Source organism: Thalassophryne amazonica, chromosome 1 (assembly GCF_902500255.1).
Source record: "Thalassophryne amazonica chromosome 1, fThaAma1.1, whole genome shotgun sequence".
Lineage (NCBI taxonomy): Eukaryota > Metazoa > Chordata > Actinopteri > Batrachoidiformes > Batrachoididae > Thalassophryne > Thalassophryne amazonica.
The window spans coordinates 60135707-60149799 of NC_047103.1; the positions used below are offsets into that span (position 1 = coordinate 60135707).

The following is a 14093-nucleotide window of genomic DNA, read 5'->3' on the forward strand; positions in this document are numbered from 1 at the left end:
CCTTTTTAGAAGCAGACTAACGAGCATATCTGATTTGATGCAGGTGTTAGTTTTGGGGATGAAAATTTACAGGGTGATTCCATAATTTATTCCTCAGAATTGAGTGAGTTCATATTTTTTTCCCTCTGCTTGGTCTAAAAAAGTAACTGTTACTGACTGCCACAATTTTTTTTTTCTTTATTTCTTATAGTGTTTCTTAAAGCCAGAAAGTTGCCATTTGAAATGACTTTAGTTTTGTGTCATGTCTGTGATCTGCTTTTTTTCTACAAAATTAAACAACTGAATGAACATCCTCTGAGGCCGGTGATTCCACAATTTTTGCCAGGGGTTGTACATATTTATGTAATTGCAGGGAAAATGGAATGTGTGTGCATGGCAGGTTGGCCCCACAATGTGATGTCAGTCAGCCACTGGTGATGGACGACTGAATTGTCAAACAGCACAGCTTTAGTCTTATCTCTGTGGTGGCACCCACTAATTCTGACTCCAAAATGTGTCCCGAGTTGCCTTCTGGGAACTGGCCACCATATTAAGAACATCACTGAAGAACCAAATGTCCATATCTGGGACTTCACTCACCATTTATGGCTGCGAATCATATGGAAAATGCCACTGCTGTCCAACACCACTGTGCTGTAGCTAGCCTGGGTAATTGGGTAATAATTGCTGTTATTCTTGAAACACCTACTTCAACAACAGATGACCTTGCCCATGGAAGAAGGCGAAGAGATATGTATTCCTGATGTTGCTAGCAGATCCAATGAGACTTGTACATCTGTAGTGCTTTACCTAGCAGATGCTCAAAGTGCTTACATTACATTTAGTCCACCCACTCAAAGCCAGTACTGTGGACCACAACAAATCACAGTCTTTTCCAAGATCACGGACAGTTAGGAATGGGATTCGAACCCAGGTCTACATACTGCTGGGCCAGCTCCTTTGATCTACTTGCTCTAAAATAATTACCGTACATTACATTTACAGTAGCGCATCAGCTGTTGCAGAAAGCAGCAGTCAGCTGTGCTACAAGCGACAGAAAAGACTTTCTTATTGGAGGGAAGTGTGTGTGAAGTAAACGTCATATAATCACAAAATGTTTCCAGATAAGTTTTCATTTGTTCAGGTGCCTTTGCCAAACATCTCCGTCTGGGTACTGGTGTGTCTGCACAGATGACTCCACCATCTCACAAGAATAGCCTGGATCCTGAAAAGTGACAAACACTGATGATAAACTGAAAATTTGAAAATCTCCTCCATAAGGTTTAGGCTGAATAATGTAGAGGGCATGTAACCGATATTCTGCATTTGTATATCATCTTACCTTGGGGGGCATATAATGGGCATTGCGAATCACCACCGGACTGGTGAAGTGCTCATGGAGATGGTCCACATATTCACACATTCTGAAACAGTATTTTACTTATTAAATGCTAAACAAGCAATCAGGCACAAGTGATTTTTTTTTTCTTTAAATCCTGTTATTACCTGTTGCTCAGATTTGCAGACACAGAGATGTAGTCAAACAGAATCAGATGCTGGACGAGTTCACACAGACCAACACCTCCGGCATGAGGGCACACTGGTACTGGGGGGAAAGTTTTATATGTATACTTGGAATCTTCAGTGCATATACCATTTCATGCCACTAGGAGATGCTATTTCATAGAAGATACTTCATGCGAGGAGGTTACAGCATCTACGGGACTCACTAAAAAGACACACAAGGCCATAGTTATAGGATTTATTGGTTTACTAATACCCACTGCTCTAAAAATCACCTACTCACTGAAAAATTGCCCTGGGCACTTTTTAAAACTTTTTACTGCCGACGGCTTAGTGTGCCACCCATAAACTTCAAGACTCAGGAGTGACCCAATGTCCTGGGTTTGTGACCTTGAACTGATACCCTACATCATGGATTAAAGTGAATTTTTTATTGGAGCACTTCCAAAGGATCACGGTGCTTGTGCACCCTGTTCAGCCACAGAGGAGCCACTCCATCTAATGGAATTAATTTTTATGTGTGGACCGGCTGTTCATGCACAGTCCGGTTGTGCACGCACGCTGAACACATCCTGTTCAGCCACTGAGTCGTTGCACGAACCAGATTCATGCCTGTCAACCTGTATGTTTTACCCGTAATTTATACTGGAAATTGGCTATTTTAAATCTGTAAGGCGTACAGTGAAATATGAACAGGGAAAGGCAAAAATAGAGGTTCAATTTTATAATAGTATTGATATGCTTCGTTTTTATACTTCTGGGTGATATTTTGTTTATTTCCTCGGTGACTTCCTTGTACCAGATGAGACGCTGGGCCTTGTCTGAACGTCTCCTTGCAATGTGTTCACAGACAGGGTTTTGCGCATGCACAATTGAGTTTATTTCCTGTCCGTTCCAGTTAAGAAAAGAATTCAAGCTTTCAGCCAACAAGTAGAGAAATTAAGCGTTATTTGTAAACATTTTGTGTTTTGAGCCAGTCTTTGTGTGTAAAATGGAACAACCAACAAAGACAAGAAAGATTATTGGTCAAGGAAAACATCTAAAGGAGTGGGAAACTCTCAAGGGGCCATATAAAGGTTGGATCCTGGCCTCAAAGAATGACAATGGGTACTCTTTCTGTGTTCCTTGTCAGAAAGATGTGAAAATGACTGCTTCCTGTTTTTTATGACTTGAAAAATAAACAAGGAATATAAATAAATAAATAAATAAACAAGGCGTCCTGGACCCACTTCCGTCATCGCTCGCGGCCGGCTGCGTGGCTTCTGACGTGCCGGAGTGGTCCATGTCATATGGTAAGGTTCTGTACTCTTGTCTTGGCCCAACACACCAGCCACAGTAATGATCAGATATTTAGCTGTGATCTGGGTCTCTGTGTGTGGATGGTCGCGTGTTTGTGGCCGTCACCACAATTCGGTTTTTGGGTGCTCTTAAGAGGATTAACACTACGGTGTTCTGGATTAGGGTATGGATGCTCACTAATTAGACAACAGACTGTTGCTGTCACTGTTTGTTCATGTGTGGTTGTTTGTCATGGTATGTCGTATGGTTGGGGCCCCGTCTCCTCTGTGTCTCACATCAGTTATTGTCTTCATCTCTCGTTTTTGTCTGTCAGTTGGCTTTGAGTAGGATGTTGTAGGCTGATAGGGAAGGGCGGATGGGGGTCACACACACACACACCACATTCACTCATGCACTACATACCTTGTGTTTTGCAAGAATAAATTGCATATATGTGTATTAATGTTCATAAATGGTTCTGCCAGTGTGGCACTTACCATTACTATATATGCAGACAGGGGAAAAACAAACAAACAAAAAAAAAAACAGAAAAATAAACAAGGAAAATGTTGCAAGAAGCAGAATGTACAAGACCATGGATGAACATTTTGCAAGTCACATAAAAGACCCTTCAAGTAGATCTAATGCAACTACAGCAGAAGTGATGTTTTGCCAGTTTCTCATGGAGCACAATATTCCTCCTACTGTAGCAGATCATTTTACAGATTTGGTGAAGGCCATGTTTCCTGATTCAAAAACTGCAAAGGTCAGTATTCTTATTGTTACATCTGCCAAAGATGTAATAAAATCATCAGCGTTATTTATTTATTTGTCTGTCGGTCTGTTAGTGGGATTATGTCAAAACTACTGTACGGGTTTTGATAAAATTTTCATGAGATACATATTAGGCCATGGAAGAACCCATTAGCTGCAACAGACTAGCGTTCTGTCCAGGGTGTACCCCACCTTGTGCTCTATTACTGCTGGAATAGACTCCAGCCCCCTGCAACCCTTAATTGGAGTAAGCGGTTGAAGATGAGTGAGTGCATGAGACCACCATTAAATTTTAGTAACTGTGGAAACCTTGGGGAATCCCCCTGGCAGATCTGTGTGCAAGCATTCTGGGGTGTGCCATGAATCATATGAATGCAATGTGTGCACACAATTAAAATGAAATTGTCATTTCAGCACTAGAAATACATTTGCGAGGGCACAAATCAGCCATAATTGGATGATTAAATTAACCAGGAAGGAGTTTCATAACGAAGGCCATATTTATAACACATAGATATCAATACCTTCAAAATGGAATCAGTTTGAAGAGTTTTATTTACTGCCCAGATGAGCTTTTCTTCTAATAAAATTCAACCATAAAATGTTTTTTTTTTTCAGATTTCAGAGGTATCTCCCGCAATAACTGTTTACCATAGATACGCCAAATTTACATATTTCATAGCCAGCATAGCTGGCATTAAGGAGCCAAGAAATGGAAAGGCTTCTTTTAGTGTAATGGTATGCTTCAGTGTCTCAATCATGGATGCTCGCAATAGTCAATGTAATATTTTCCATAGTTTGAGCATACATAAACTTCAGTTTAGTGTCAGTGTCTGTTGTTTGACTATAGTCCAAGTCTGGGTGTCCATGACAACTGCCACAGAAAATTTCAGGCCTCTAAGTCCATTATTTGCTGAGATATTCTACTTTGAACATGGCTCCAGAAATGACGGCCATAATTTTTGCCTAAAAAAACCCGCAGACCCCATGCACACTAAATTGGCCATATCTGAGAAACTACTTGGCCTACAGGACTCAAACTTCAGATTTGTGGTTCTGAATCGTCTGGGAATATTTTATTAAAATTTAAAGAAAATCTGAGACAAAGTGTGTGAGGCCCCTCAAATATTCGTTGAATTGACATGGAATGACCCTGGGACAGTGGTATGTTTACCACTGTGTTATATCACCTTTCCTTCTGACAACAATAAGTATTTGGGAACTGAGGACACTAATTGTTGAAGTTTGTAGGTGGAATTCTTTCCCATTCTTGCTTGATGTACGACTTCAGTTGTTCAACAGTCTGGGGTCTCCGTTGTCGTATTTTGCGCTTCATAATGCACCACACATTTTCAATGGGCAACAGGTCTGGACTGCAGGCAGGCCAGTCTAGTACCCGCACTCTTTTACTATGAAGCCATGCTGTTGTAACACGTGCAGAATGTGGCCTGGCATTGTCTTGCTGAAATAAGCAGGGACGTCCCTGAAAAAGACGTTGCTTGGGTGGCAGCATGTGTTGCTCCAAAACCTGGATGTACCTTTCAGCATTTATGGTGCCATCACAGATGTGTAAGTTGCCCATGCCATGGGCACTATCAGAGCCCCATACCATCACAGGTACTGGCTTTTGAACTTTGCACTGGTAAAAATCTGGATAGTGTTTTTTCTCTTTTGTCCAGAGGAAATGACGTCCATGATTTCCAAAAACAATTTGAAATGTGGACTCATCAGTCCACAGCACACTTTTCCACTTTGCATCTGTCCATTTCAAATGAGCTCAGGCCCAGAGTAGGCAGCAGGGTTTCTGGATGTTGCTGATGTAAGGCTTTCAATTTGCATGGTAGAGTTTTAATTTGCACTTGTAGATGTAGCGACGAACTGTGTTAACTGACAATGGTTTTCTGAAGTGTTCCTCAGCCCACACGGTAAGATCCTTTACACAATGATATCGGTTTTTAATGCAGTGCCACCTGAGGGATCGAAGGTCACGGGCATTCAATGTTGGTTTTTGGCCTTGCTGCTTACGTGCGGAAAGTTCTCCAGATTCTCTGAATCTTCTGATTATATTATGGACTGTAGATGATGGAATCCCTAAATACCTTGCAATTGAATGTTGACAAACGTTCTCAAACTGTTGGACTATTTTTTCATGCAGTTGTTCACAAAGTGGTGATCCTTGCCCCATCTTTGCTTGTGAATGGCTGAGCCTTTTGGGGATGCTCATTTTATACCCAATCATGACACTCACTTGTTTGTGTGTGTGTGTGTGTGTTTTAACTGACCATGGTTCAAACCATGTTTTTTGTTTGTTTTTTTGACCGACACTGGCCCTCGAGTCCCAGAAAAATCTGTAAACCAATAAATCCAATAGCTATGGCCTAACACTGCAGCACGTGTCTTTGGTGGAGTCCACAAAACATGAAGCCTGGCAGTTGGATTTCAATCATGATGTCAGAATGTCCCCAAGCACTTGCACGCAAAAAAAAAAAGTTCTGTACATATGTACTAATGTATCGTCCATAAAAAATGTCTAAAACACATTATGTTTCTACATCCTGAACATTGCTTACACACTTGTGACTTCATTATGCTCATAAAAATATTTGATCAATGTGTTGCTTTTACTTATTTTCATGAAACTAACTGCTTTATTTGGATCACTGACTAACATTTTCAAAGCAATTACAGTAGACATGTCTACTTAGTGTTACGTAACGAAGTAGAATTAATAATAATTAATGGATAGGGTCATTTTGCTGATATGTGTACTGTCTAGCAACATTTGTACCCCATAGTTTCCGTAACCCATGCGATTTTCTGTTAAACTAAACTGGTGGCATGGCTACAGGTGTGCTCTGGTTCATATTCACTTACTATGGGAGAAACATTCATGTCTGGGAGATTACCCTACAGTGTGGAGATATGTCTGGGAAGAGCTATTGAAGTCATGAGATCTCTGGACCGACATGTATGGTGATGCCAATACTTTCACAGGACACAGGTCCAACTCTACAGTCCATGTGTTTCTGGTGTTACTGTATAGTTGTGAGACCTGAATACTAACCAAGACAATTTCTGGTGTTACTGTATAGTTGTGAGACCTGAATACTAACCAAGACAATCACTGGATGTCTGTTATATTCATTCTCCCCGAATCCTTGAGTACTACTGCCGTAACTTTGTGTCAAATGCACAGTTACTTGGGGAAACCCAGATTAGGCAGACTACTTGTATTGTGAGGTAATGTCAGTTAGGACACTATGGCTATGTGGCATGCTTTCCTGAGCATGCACATAACTCAATGTTAGGATCTCAGCAAATGGAAAAGGCCAAATTGATGGTCAACTATCGTCTTACTGCAGCAGATAGATAGCTACTGTCAGGAATTGGGGATGACCACTCTCTGCGTGTTTGTCAATCAGGAAACAAGGTGGTCCCATAGGGTGTTGGATACAGCACCATGCAGCCCCAGCTCATGGTACTTCACCCGACCTGACATGTACTATATCTCTGCTGATATGCCAAATTCTGGAATCAGGGCACTTCTTCATTAGTATTACTACAAGCAACAGATTGGTCATCATTATGTACCAAGGTTCTTGAAATGGAGCAATATCTCCACATGGTGGACATTTACCATTTATGCAGGTACAATAGACTTTTACCAAGAATTCCAGCCTTCTAATGTGTGTGAAAGTATCTTGTTCAAGTCATTCATCTGGACCTGGTGTACAGAAATTAGTCTCTAGAGGTGTCATACCAACTGAACAACTCCAGGATTCGAAACAGGACTGGACACAAAATGACCAGAGAACTAATAAGGGTCTAAAAATTTCTGCTCGTCAATCTTACCCTGGAACTTTTTGGCCATCAGCAGGACAGCCAGATTCTCGTTGACACTGCCCAGTCGACAGCTGTCTATTTGTACAAACTGCAGTGCTGAAGCCTGGAGGAACTGCTTAAACATCACCCTGTTGTGACACTATAAAGAAAACAGTTAAACCACTTGAAATTCTCATTTCACCCACCAACGAAATGTACCACTATGGTGGGATGAACTTCAGCTGACCTGTTCCCCTGTTGCCACCCCAATACCAAGTGGAGCCAAGGCCTGCAAGAATGAAGCTTTTACAATCTTATGCAGACATGATGAGCGAGCATACTGCTTTTGTATTGCACTGTTTTTACCTTAGATATAGCAGCATGACCCAGAATATCATCCGGACACGTGGGCTCCTCGATCCACAGAGGTTTGAATTTGGCTAGTTTGGACACCCAAGTGATAGCCTCCTGTACATCCCATCTCTGATTGGCATCAATCATCTAACCCAAAAACATGTTACTCTACTGTTACTACATAGTACACACAGCATTCCAGGTAAATTCAAACTCACCAAGATATTATTTGGTCCAATTATTTCCCTTATGAGGCTGCACCTGCGTATGTCATCCTCAAAGTCAGCACCAACTTTCACCTTAAATTTGGTCCAGCCACTATTGAGGGCATCTGTGCAGAGCTACAGAAACAGCAGTCAATCATTTAAAAGGATCAGGGTGGCTATACATTGATCTTACAGCACAGAGACCTGCTGGAGCTGCTGGTCTGAGTATCCGAGCCAAGCACAGGAAGTGGTGTAGGCAGGGTAACCCTCTTTCAGCATTTGATCCTCTAGAAGGTGAAAGAAACAGGCAGGCCGCATGATAAATGGGGAAAAGTTTGCACTCTATAGTCCCATTTACTTGTGTAATTAAGGACTCTTTAGGACTTTCACCTCTCTGCTGTTTGCCCTCTTGTCCTTCCAGAAGTATCCCTAAATGAGAAGAGAGAAGCATAAATAAATCCTGGGGCATTGAGAGCTGCCTCATTCACACCCACACATGCTCTCAAATGCTTACGTAGCGCTTCCTCCTCTGTCAACACATCAGTGATGTATCGGAAGTCAATGCACGAAATGACTTGCTTGGGGTCCTGAAACAAACACAGAAGTCATGATGGTTCTCATTGTGATTACATATGCTTGTACATGATGCAAATTTCAAGTAACTCACCATGTCTACAAGCAGTTTCCACAGTGGCTTCAGCAAAATAAAGTTATGCATCATGAGGTCTTGTATATGTAAAGCAAATAATATTCTTCTCATAATGCCTCATCAAAGAGCATTTTTCCACACCTTTCCCTCTGCTCTTGCCCAGAGGTCCCACACAGCATTCAAGACTGCAGCTGTGGCCAGGTGAATCACTCCTTTCTCTGGTCCCAACTGTGCCAAACAAGAAAGCTTAGACGCAAAGTAGAAGGGAACTTACAAGAGCACATCCCAAAACACTCAAAAGAAGAAAATTCTAGCATTAATCCATCAGGTGACAAAGATATCAAACCCCTGCCATTGTTTTTATTAACATCAGGTCACTGTCCTCCAAGTCACAGCTGATCAGCAGTTTGGTGGTGAAACATGAATTTGACATGATGGAAAAAAGACACTTTCCACTGGATGAGGACAGGGACCATGATCTGTTGGTGGGGCTTCAGTCTGACATTTAATTGTATTTTGTTTTTAGTTCTTTTGAGTCTGATTATGCACCTCAAATAAATATGACGGGCTGCAGGCTGATGAATCAACCCACTTCATTTCGGTTTGTTATACACACGTCACCTCCATGCACAAAATTTGCAGACAAATTCAGAGAAAATCATTTTGGATGTGGTTATTCCAGTTTAAATAAGCAAATTCAAAATTCTTAGAGGTAATTTGTGATGGCAAATATATGACTGAATGCTTCCTTGTTTTTGAACTGAACGTACGTACCCATCTCATCTGTCCATCACTGGTCAACAGGCGGTAAAATCCACGAAAGTCACCCACAATCTCCTGTAAGGATTTACCCACAACCAGTCCTGCCAGGGCCTCCACAGCACAGACCACTGCAGGAGTCACACCAAGGAGAGTCAATCAAATCAGGATTAATTTTTCTTTTTCTTAATAAACGGAATTAATGCAAACCACTGAAAGTTGGATTCCGGTTAAAATAATAACAGATTTATATTTGACAGGGACACTTAAACATGTGCTCCTTCCACAAATCCTTTGTAGCTGAAAGTGTCTTTCTTGTTGCCTTTGATTCTCCTAATGCATTTTTAAAAATTACTTTATGTTGTCTTGGAGCCAATCTAACTATTTTAAAATGAACCTGGTGAAGATCTAGTCCATATCTGCACTGCTCACATGATTTTTTTTTTTTTAATAAAAACACAGAACCAGTACAGTGTTCCAGATAATTCATCTGATCTTACATCAGGTAAATCCAGACGGTGTTTGCCTTGCAGCTGCTCCCATTTGTTCAGGGTCATCACAACTCAGATCTGCATTGGGATGTGGCACAAGTTTTACGCCGGATGCCCTTCTTGATGCAACTCCAGTTCTACCTGGAGAAACATGCACAGCCCCTGGTCATCCAAAGAGGTCTCCCGTCCAAGTACTAACAAGGACCCACTTAGCGTCTGAGATCTAACATGTTCAGGCACACTGGCTGCATTCAGTTAATCCAGATAATTTGATAAATATACTGTCTTTTACTATCATAATGATTATATTTTCATATTTAATATTTCATCCATCATCCAGCATTGTATTGTCTTAGGCTGCAACTTTTATCATCAAATCATTACAGATTTATTATTAACTGATTTAACATTTGGGCTTCAGAAAACTCCCAAGTTAATATTGTGAATCAAAGTCTGCTCCATCCAGTTAAAACTGTCTGCAAATATCCCTAAAAAGTGAACTTCTTGTCCAGTTGTCATAAATCAATTACTACGCCATTGTTTAATTGTGTAACAGATTTGCTCAATTGATGTTTATTGTTTAAAACTGATGTTGTGATACATTGTCTTCCTTCCTTGCAAAAGCAGTGACCTTAAAGGAGTCCCATTACATAAAAATAATAAGACTTTTCACAGTGAACACAGTTGGGGTTTCACATAAAACATTCAAGTAACACACGTCTAAGATGCACATGTTGATATTCCCATCTAAAAGCAAAGGTTAGGGGAGAAACAGCTCATTATAAAACATTTGAAGGACTTCAGACACATTTGTCTGTGAGACTAGCCCCTTAAGCTGGTCTGTGCAAAGTGTGACAAGTTGCCAGTCCGTGATACAAAAAATGAGAAGAGGTGTGTCAAATCAACATGCAGATCCACTTTGGATTTGCTGTGGCGGCTTACAGTTTAAGAGACCTGGCCCCAACAAGCTGGTTTAAAGCAGCACTAGACTGAGGTCTTGATGAGGTGACCTTGTGTATGTTTGCTTTGATACACACAGTGTTTGTCAAAATATTGCAAAGTATCACGACTTTGATAAGCCTGATAAACACAGTCTTTTACTGTCATAATTTATTTAATATTATAGATTATATTTTATTTTATATTTCATTTAATTATATTTTGTCTAGTGTCTAGTGAGGTGAGCTTGTGGAGGAAGTGTCACCTTGATACAATATCTCTCTCACACACGCGCGCGCGCGCACGCACACACACTCTCTCTCTCTCTCTCTCACACACACACACACACACACACACACACACACACACACACACACACACACACACACACACACACACACACACACAGAGTTCCTGGACCTGCTTTCCCTTCGGTGATATAGGTTAAAAAAAAAACAAAAAACAAAAAAACCCCCCACAAAAGTCAGAGCCTGTGGCAAGTACGTGAATGCAGCAGAAGCCTTACCGATCTCTGTTCCTTTTCCCAAAGTGAAAGTCAGACCAAAGCCTTTCAGGCCGACGTCTGTGTTCACAACGACGTATGCGGCTGAATAATCCGGATCAGTGTGCTATAGTGTAAACAGGGACAGCTTTTAATTAAAGCTCCACACCAGCAGTCTCGTGAAAGCGGCACAAACTTTCTCACCATCGCGTCTGAACCGTGGTGCTCCAAAGACGTCGGAAACCTCACGTCCTTAACTGTCAAATTAATGATTTTAGGCAGCATTTTGGTCCTAAAGCTGAATAACGCACGAGGAAAAACAATATATTTATAAAGTAGTTCAAATGAACTTTTTATACATTTACCCGTCGAAAGCTGTGAATGTCAATACTGTAATTAATTTCCACGACCGACGGATCACGAGACACCAGGAAAGACCATTTCCTCTGAATGGGGGAAGGAGGGGGGTACACTTCCTGCCACCCTGCTCAGAGTGCCGCTTTCATTGGAGCGACATCTCTGGTATTTTGGCATTGTGGGATAGCTCGCACTCGCAGAATGAGCTCGCCGGACTACTTTCGCCACACTGCTCAGCGCACACTCTCACGAGCGCCACCAGCTTAGCTAATGGCAAGTTAAAAGTGGACGCTCTCGTTTTGGCCGAACTTCTAGCCAGTTTCTGGGTATTGTGTTAGTACGCGCCCGCGGCCGACGCGCTTGATGAATTCCTGCGCAAAATGTAGTTCCGACCTGCGATTACAGTGCATTTTCACGGTTAACAAAAACATCAGGAGTATATTTGGCACAAGAACTTGTGCATCTCGTGTTTTTACGCTTAAATGATCGTAAGTCAATACTCACACTCATGCAGCAGCATCTTCTCATTTCAGCGCTGAGTTAGGCGAATGCCAAAATAGCAGAGATGACGCTCCAACGAGAGTGGCACGCTAGGTAGGGTGCCACTCCAGCGCTTAAAAAAACGTTATTTAGAATGCATTTTTATTAGTATTTGGTTATCTTATTTTCTTTGTTTATGATTACCTTGAGCATACCTGTTTTCTGGTTTCAATGCGTAAGGTTCCGGGTTCAAACACCACCCCTGCCACATTTCTCCATGTAATGTGGAGTTGTGTCAGGAAGGGCATCCTGCCTAAAACTTGCAACAATTCAACATGCAGCTCCATCTTGGATCTGCTGTGGCGACCCTGACTGAAAGCAACTGAGCAGATTTCCTTCAACCTTGATGGGAAATTATTTGGATAGATATCTAAGGAGTTATTATAAAAGGTCAAGGAAAATATAGTCCAAAAACATCTTACACACACAAATCCTGACATGCCTGTATGACCTGTGAATTATGACAGCATGTGATAATTAAGACTGGCTTTCTAATACAGATAATTATGCATCTTACATTTACTGATTTTGCATCTGGTAAATCTCACAATCATGATTGTCTTGGAAATATGGCTTAGCATTTCATAATTAGAATTTTTCCCATAAATGATTATTACTGTTTGACATAATGGACTATCTCTTGATTTTCTTTTTTTTTTTGTGAAACTTTAAGGTTGAAATAATAGCCATATACTCTACACATCTTGTAATTATTAGAAAAATAGAAAGGAGTTGTCTTTTAATTGGCAGTAATGGACGTCCATGCTTTTACCACAAATCTTTGATAAAGCACAATAAAAACATGCAAAGTAGATCCTCTAAGGCTCTGACAAGTGATCAAGGCCAAACATGATGTGAAAATGGTGTGAAAAGAACAGACACTGTAAAAAGCACATCTTTATTGTACAAATTGCCCCTAAGAGTTTCCATCCTGGTGAGCCCTCCCAAATATAATATGTAATTGCCATTTTGATCATCTTATAAAATGAGGATTTTTTAAATAATATACAAAGCCCTTCTTTACAATATCAGTCATTAAGTGGAGTTATTAAAACACTGTTCAGATAAAAAGAGAAAGTTAATGTAAAAAAACCCCAAAATATTAATAAAAAGTCTCATACAAGCCACAGTTGATATTTTAAAGTGAAATCACACGTGAAACAATCTCAGCATCTTCAACAGTCACATTTTAGAAGAAAAACTGTATTTGTAGTGTGATTTTTTTCCCCTCTCCCAGCATTTAATCCCTTCTATAAACACCATACATCACTGCACAAATGAAGTGATATTCTCACTTGGCAAGAATCCACAGGTCCATGAGTTTGATTGCTGTTTTAGCCGTTTCTTTTGTTGTTGTATCAGGTGACAGCAGGTGACACATTATATTGAGCTCATCTGAGCAGGGATCACAGTGAGGGGATTATTGAATTACGACCTCATTATAATGTAACAAAAGTCTGAGCCCAGGTTTCTCAACAGTGATGGGCAGGAATGGTATGTGAAACTATGTGACACAAATAAAAATTATATGATAATAAATTATTCGAGGTACATACTGTTTAATTTCGTAACATTAGAAAAGACTGGAAAAGTTCAACAGACAGAGTCATGGTTTAGCTCAAGTATTTGTTTCCATTAGTAAGAAAAAAAATTTTGCACTGTGAGTGAAATGTTATTGCCTTTAAGATATGTGATTTAAAGCTACAGTGTGTAGGAGTTAGTGTCCTCTAGTGGTGAGGATGCCGATTGCTTTATGCTGTACTAGTGCAGTGCCCGTAGGAAGTACGAGGTCTGTCAATAAAGTAACATTCCTTTTTTTTTTCAAAAACTATATGGATTTCATTCATATGTTTTTACGTCAGACATGCTTGAACCCTCGTGCGCATGCGTGAGTTTTTCCACGCCTGTCGGTGACGTCA

At 40.7% G+C, this 14093-nt stretch overlaps 1 protein-coding gene across 3 annotated transcripts; it reads right to left on the reverse strand.

Moving 5' to 3' along the window:
* Positions 1-240: 240 nt before the first annotated feature.
* On the reverse strand, positions 241-11704 carry enosf1 (enolase superfamily member 1). Of its 3 annotated transcripts, none has more exons than XM_034170873.1 (15): positions 11482-11704; positions 11302-11404; positions 9361-9476; positions 8728-8814; positions 8605-8631; positions 8452-8524; positions 8328-8366; positions 8142-8224; positions 7950-8072; positions 7744-7878; positions 7625-7666; positions 7408-7537; positions 1486-1585; positions 1322-1403; positions 241-1204 (listed from the first exon to the last, which is right to left on the reverse strand). In XM_034170873.1, exons 1-15 carry the CDS (start codon positions 11560-11562, stop codon positions 1112-1114), a joined length of 1314 nt encoding a protein of 437 aa, XP_034026764.1. In that variant the 5' UTR covers positions 11563-11704; the 3' UTR covers positions 241-1111. The 3 variants fall into 3 exon arrangements, with proteins under 3 accessions (XP_034026764.1, XP_034026772.1, XP_034026776.1); XM_034170881.1 differs by lacking the exon at positions 11482-11704 and adding an exon at positions 9846-9977; XM_034170885.1 differs by lacking the exons at positions 8452-8524; positions 8605-8631; positions 8728-8814; ... (1 more) ...; positions 11302-11404; positions 11482-11704 and having other exon boundaries at positions 8142-8249.
* Positions 11705-14093: the final 2389 nt, after the last annotated feature.

Coding starts and splice junctions, on each gene's coding strand:
- enosf1 (XM_034170873.1), bottom strand. CDS start 11,562: ATGCTGCCTAAAATCATTAATTTGACAGTTAAGGACGTGAGGTTTCCG. Junction 8,632..8,727: donor GGGCAAGAGCAGAGGGAAAG/GTGTGGAAAAAT, acceptor ATTTTGCTGAAG/CCACTGTGGAAACTGCTTGT. Junction 8,525..8,604: donor GGAAACTGCTTGTAGACATG/GTGAGTTACTTG, acceptor TGTTTGTTTCAG/GACCCCAAGCAAGTCATTTC.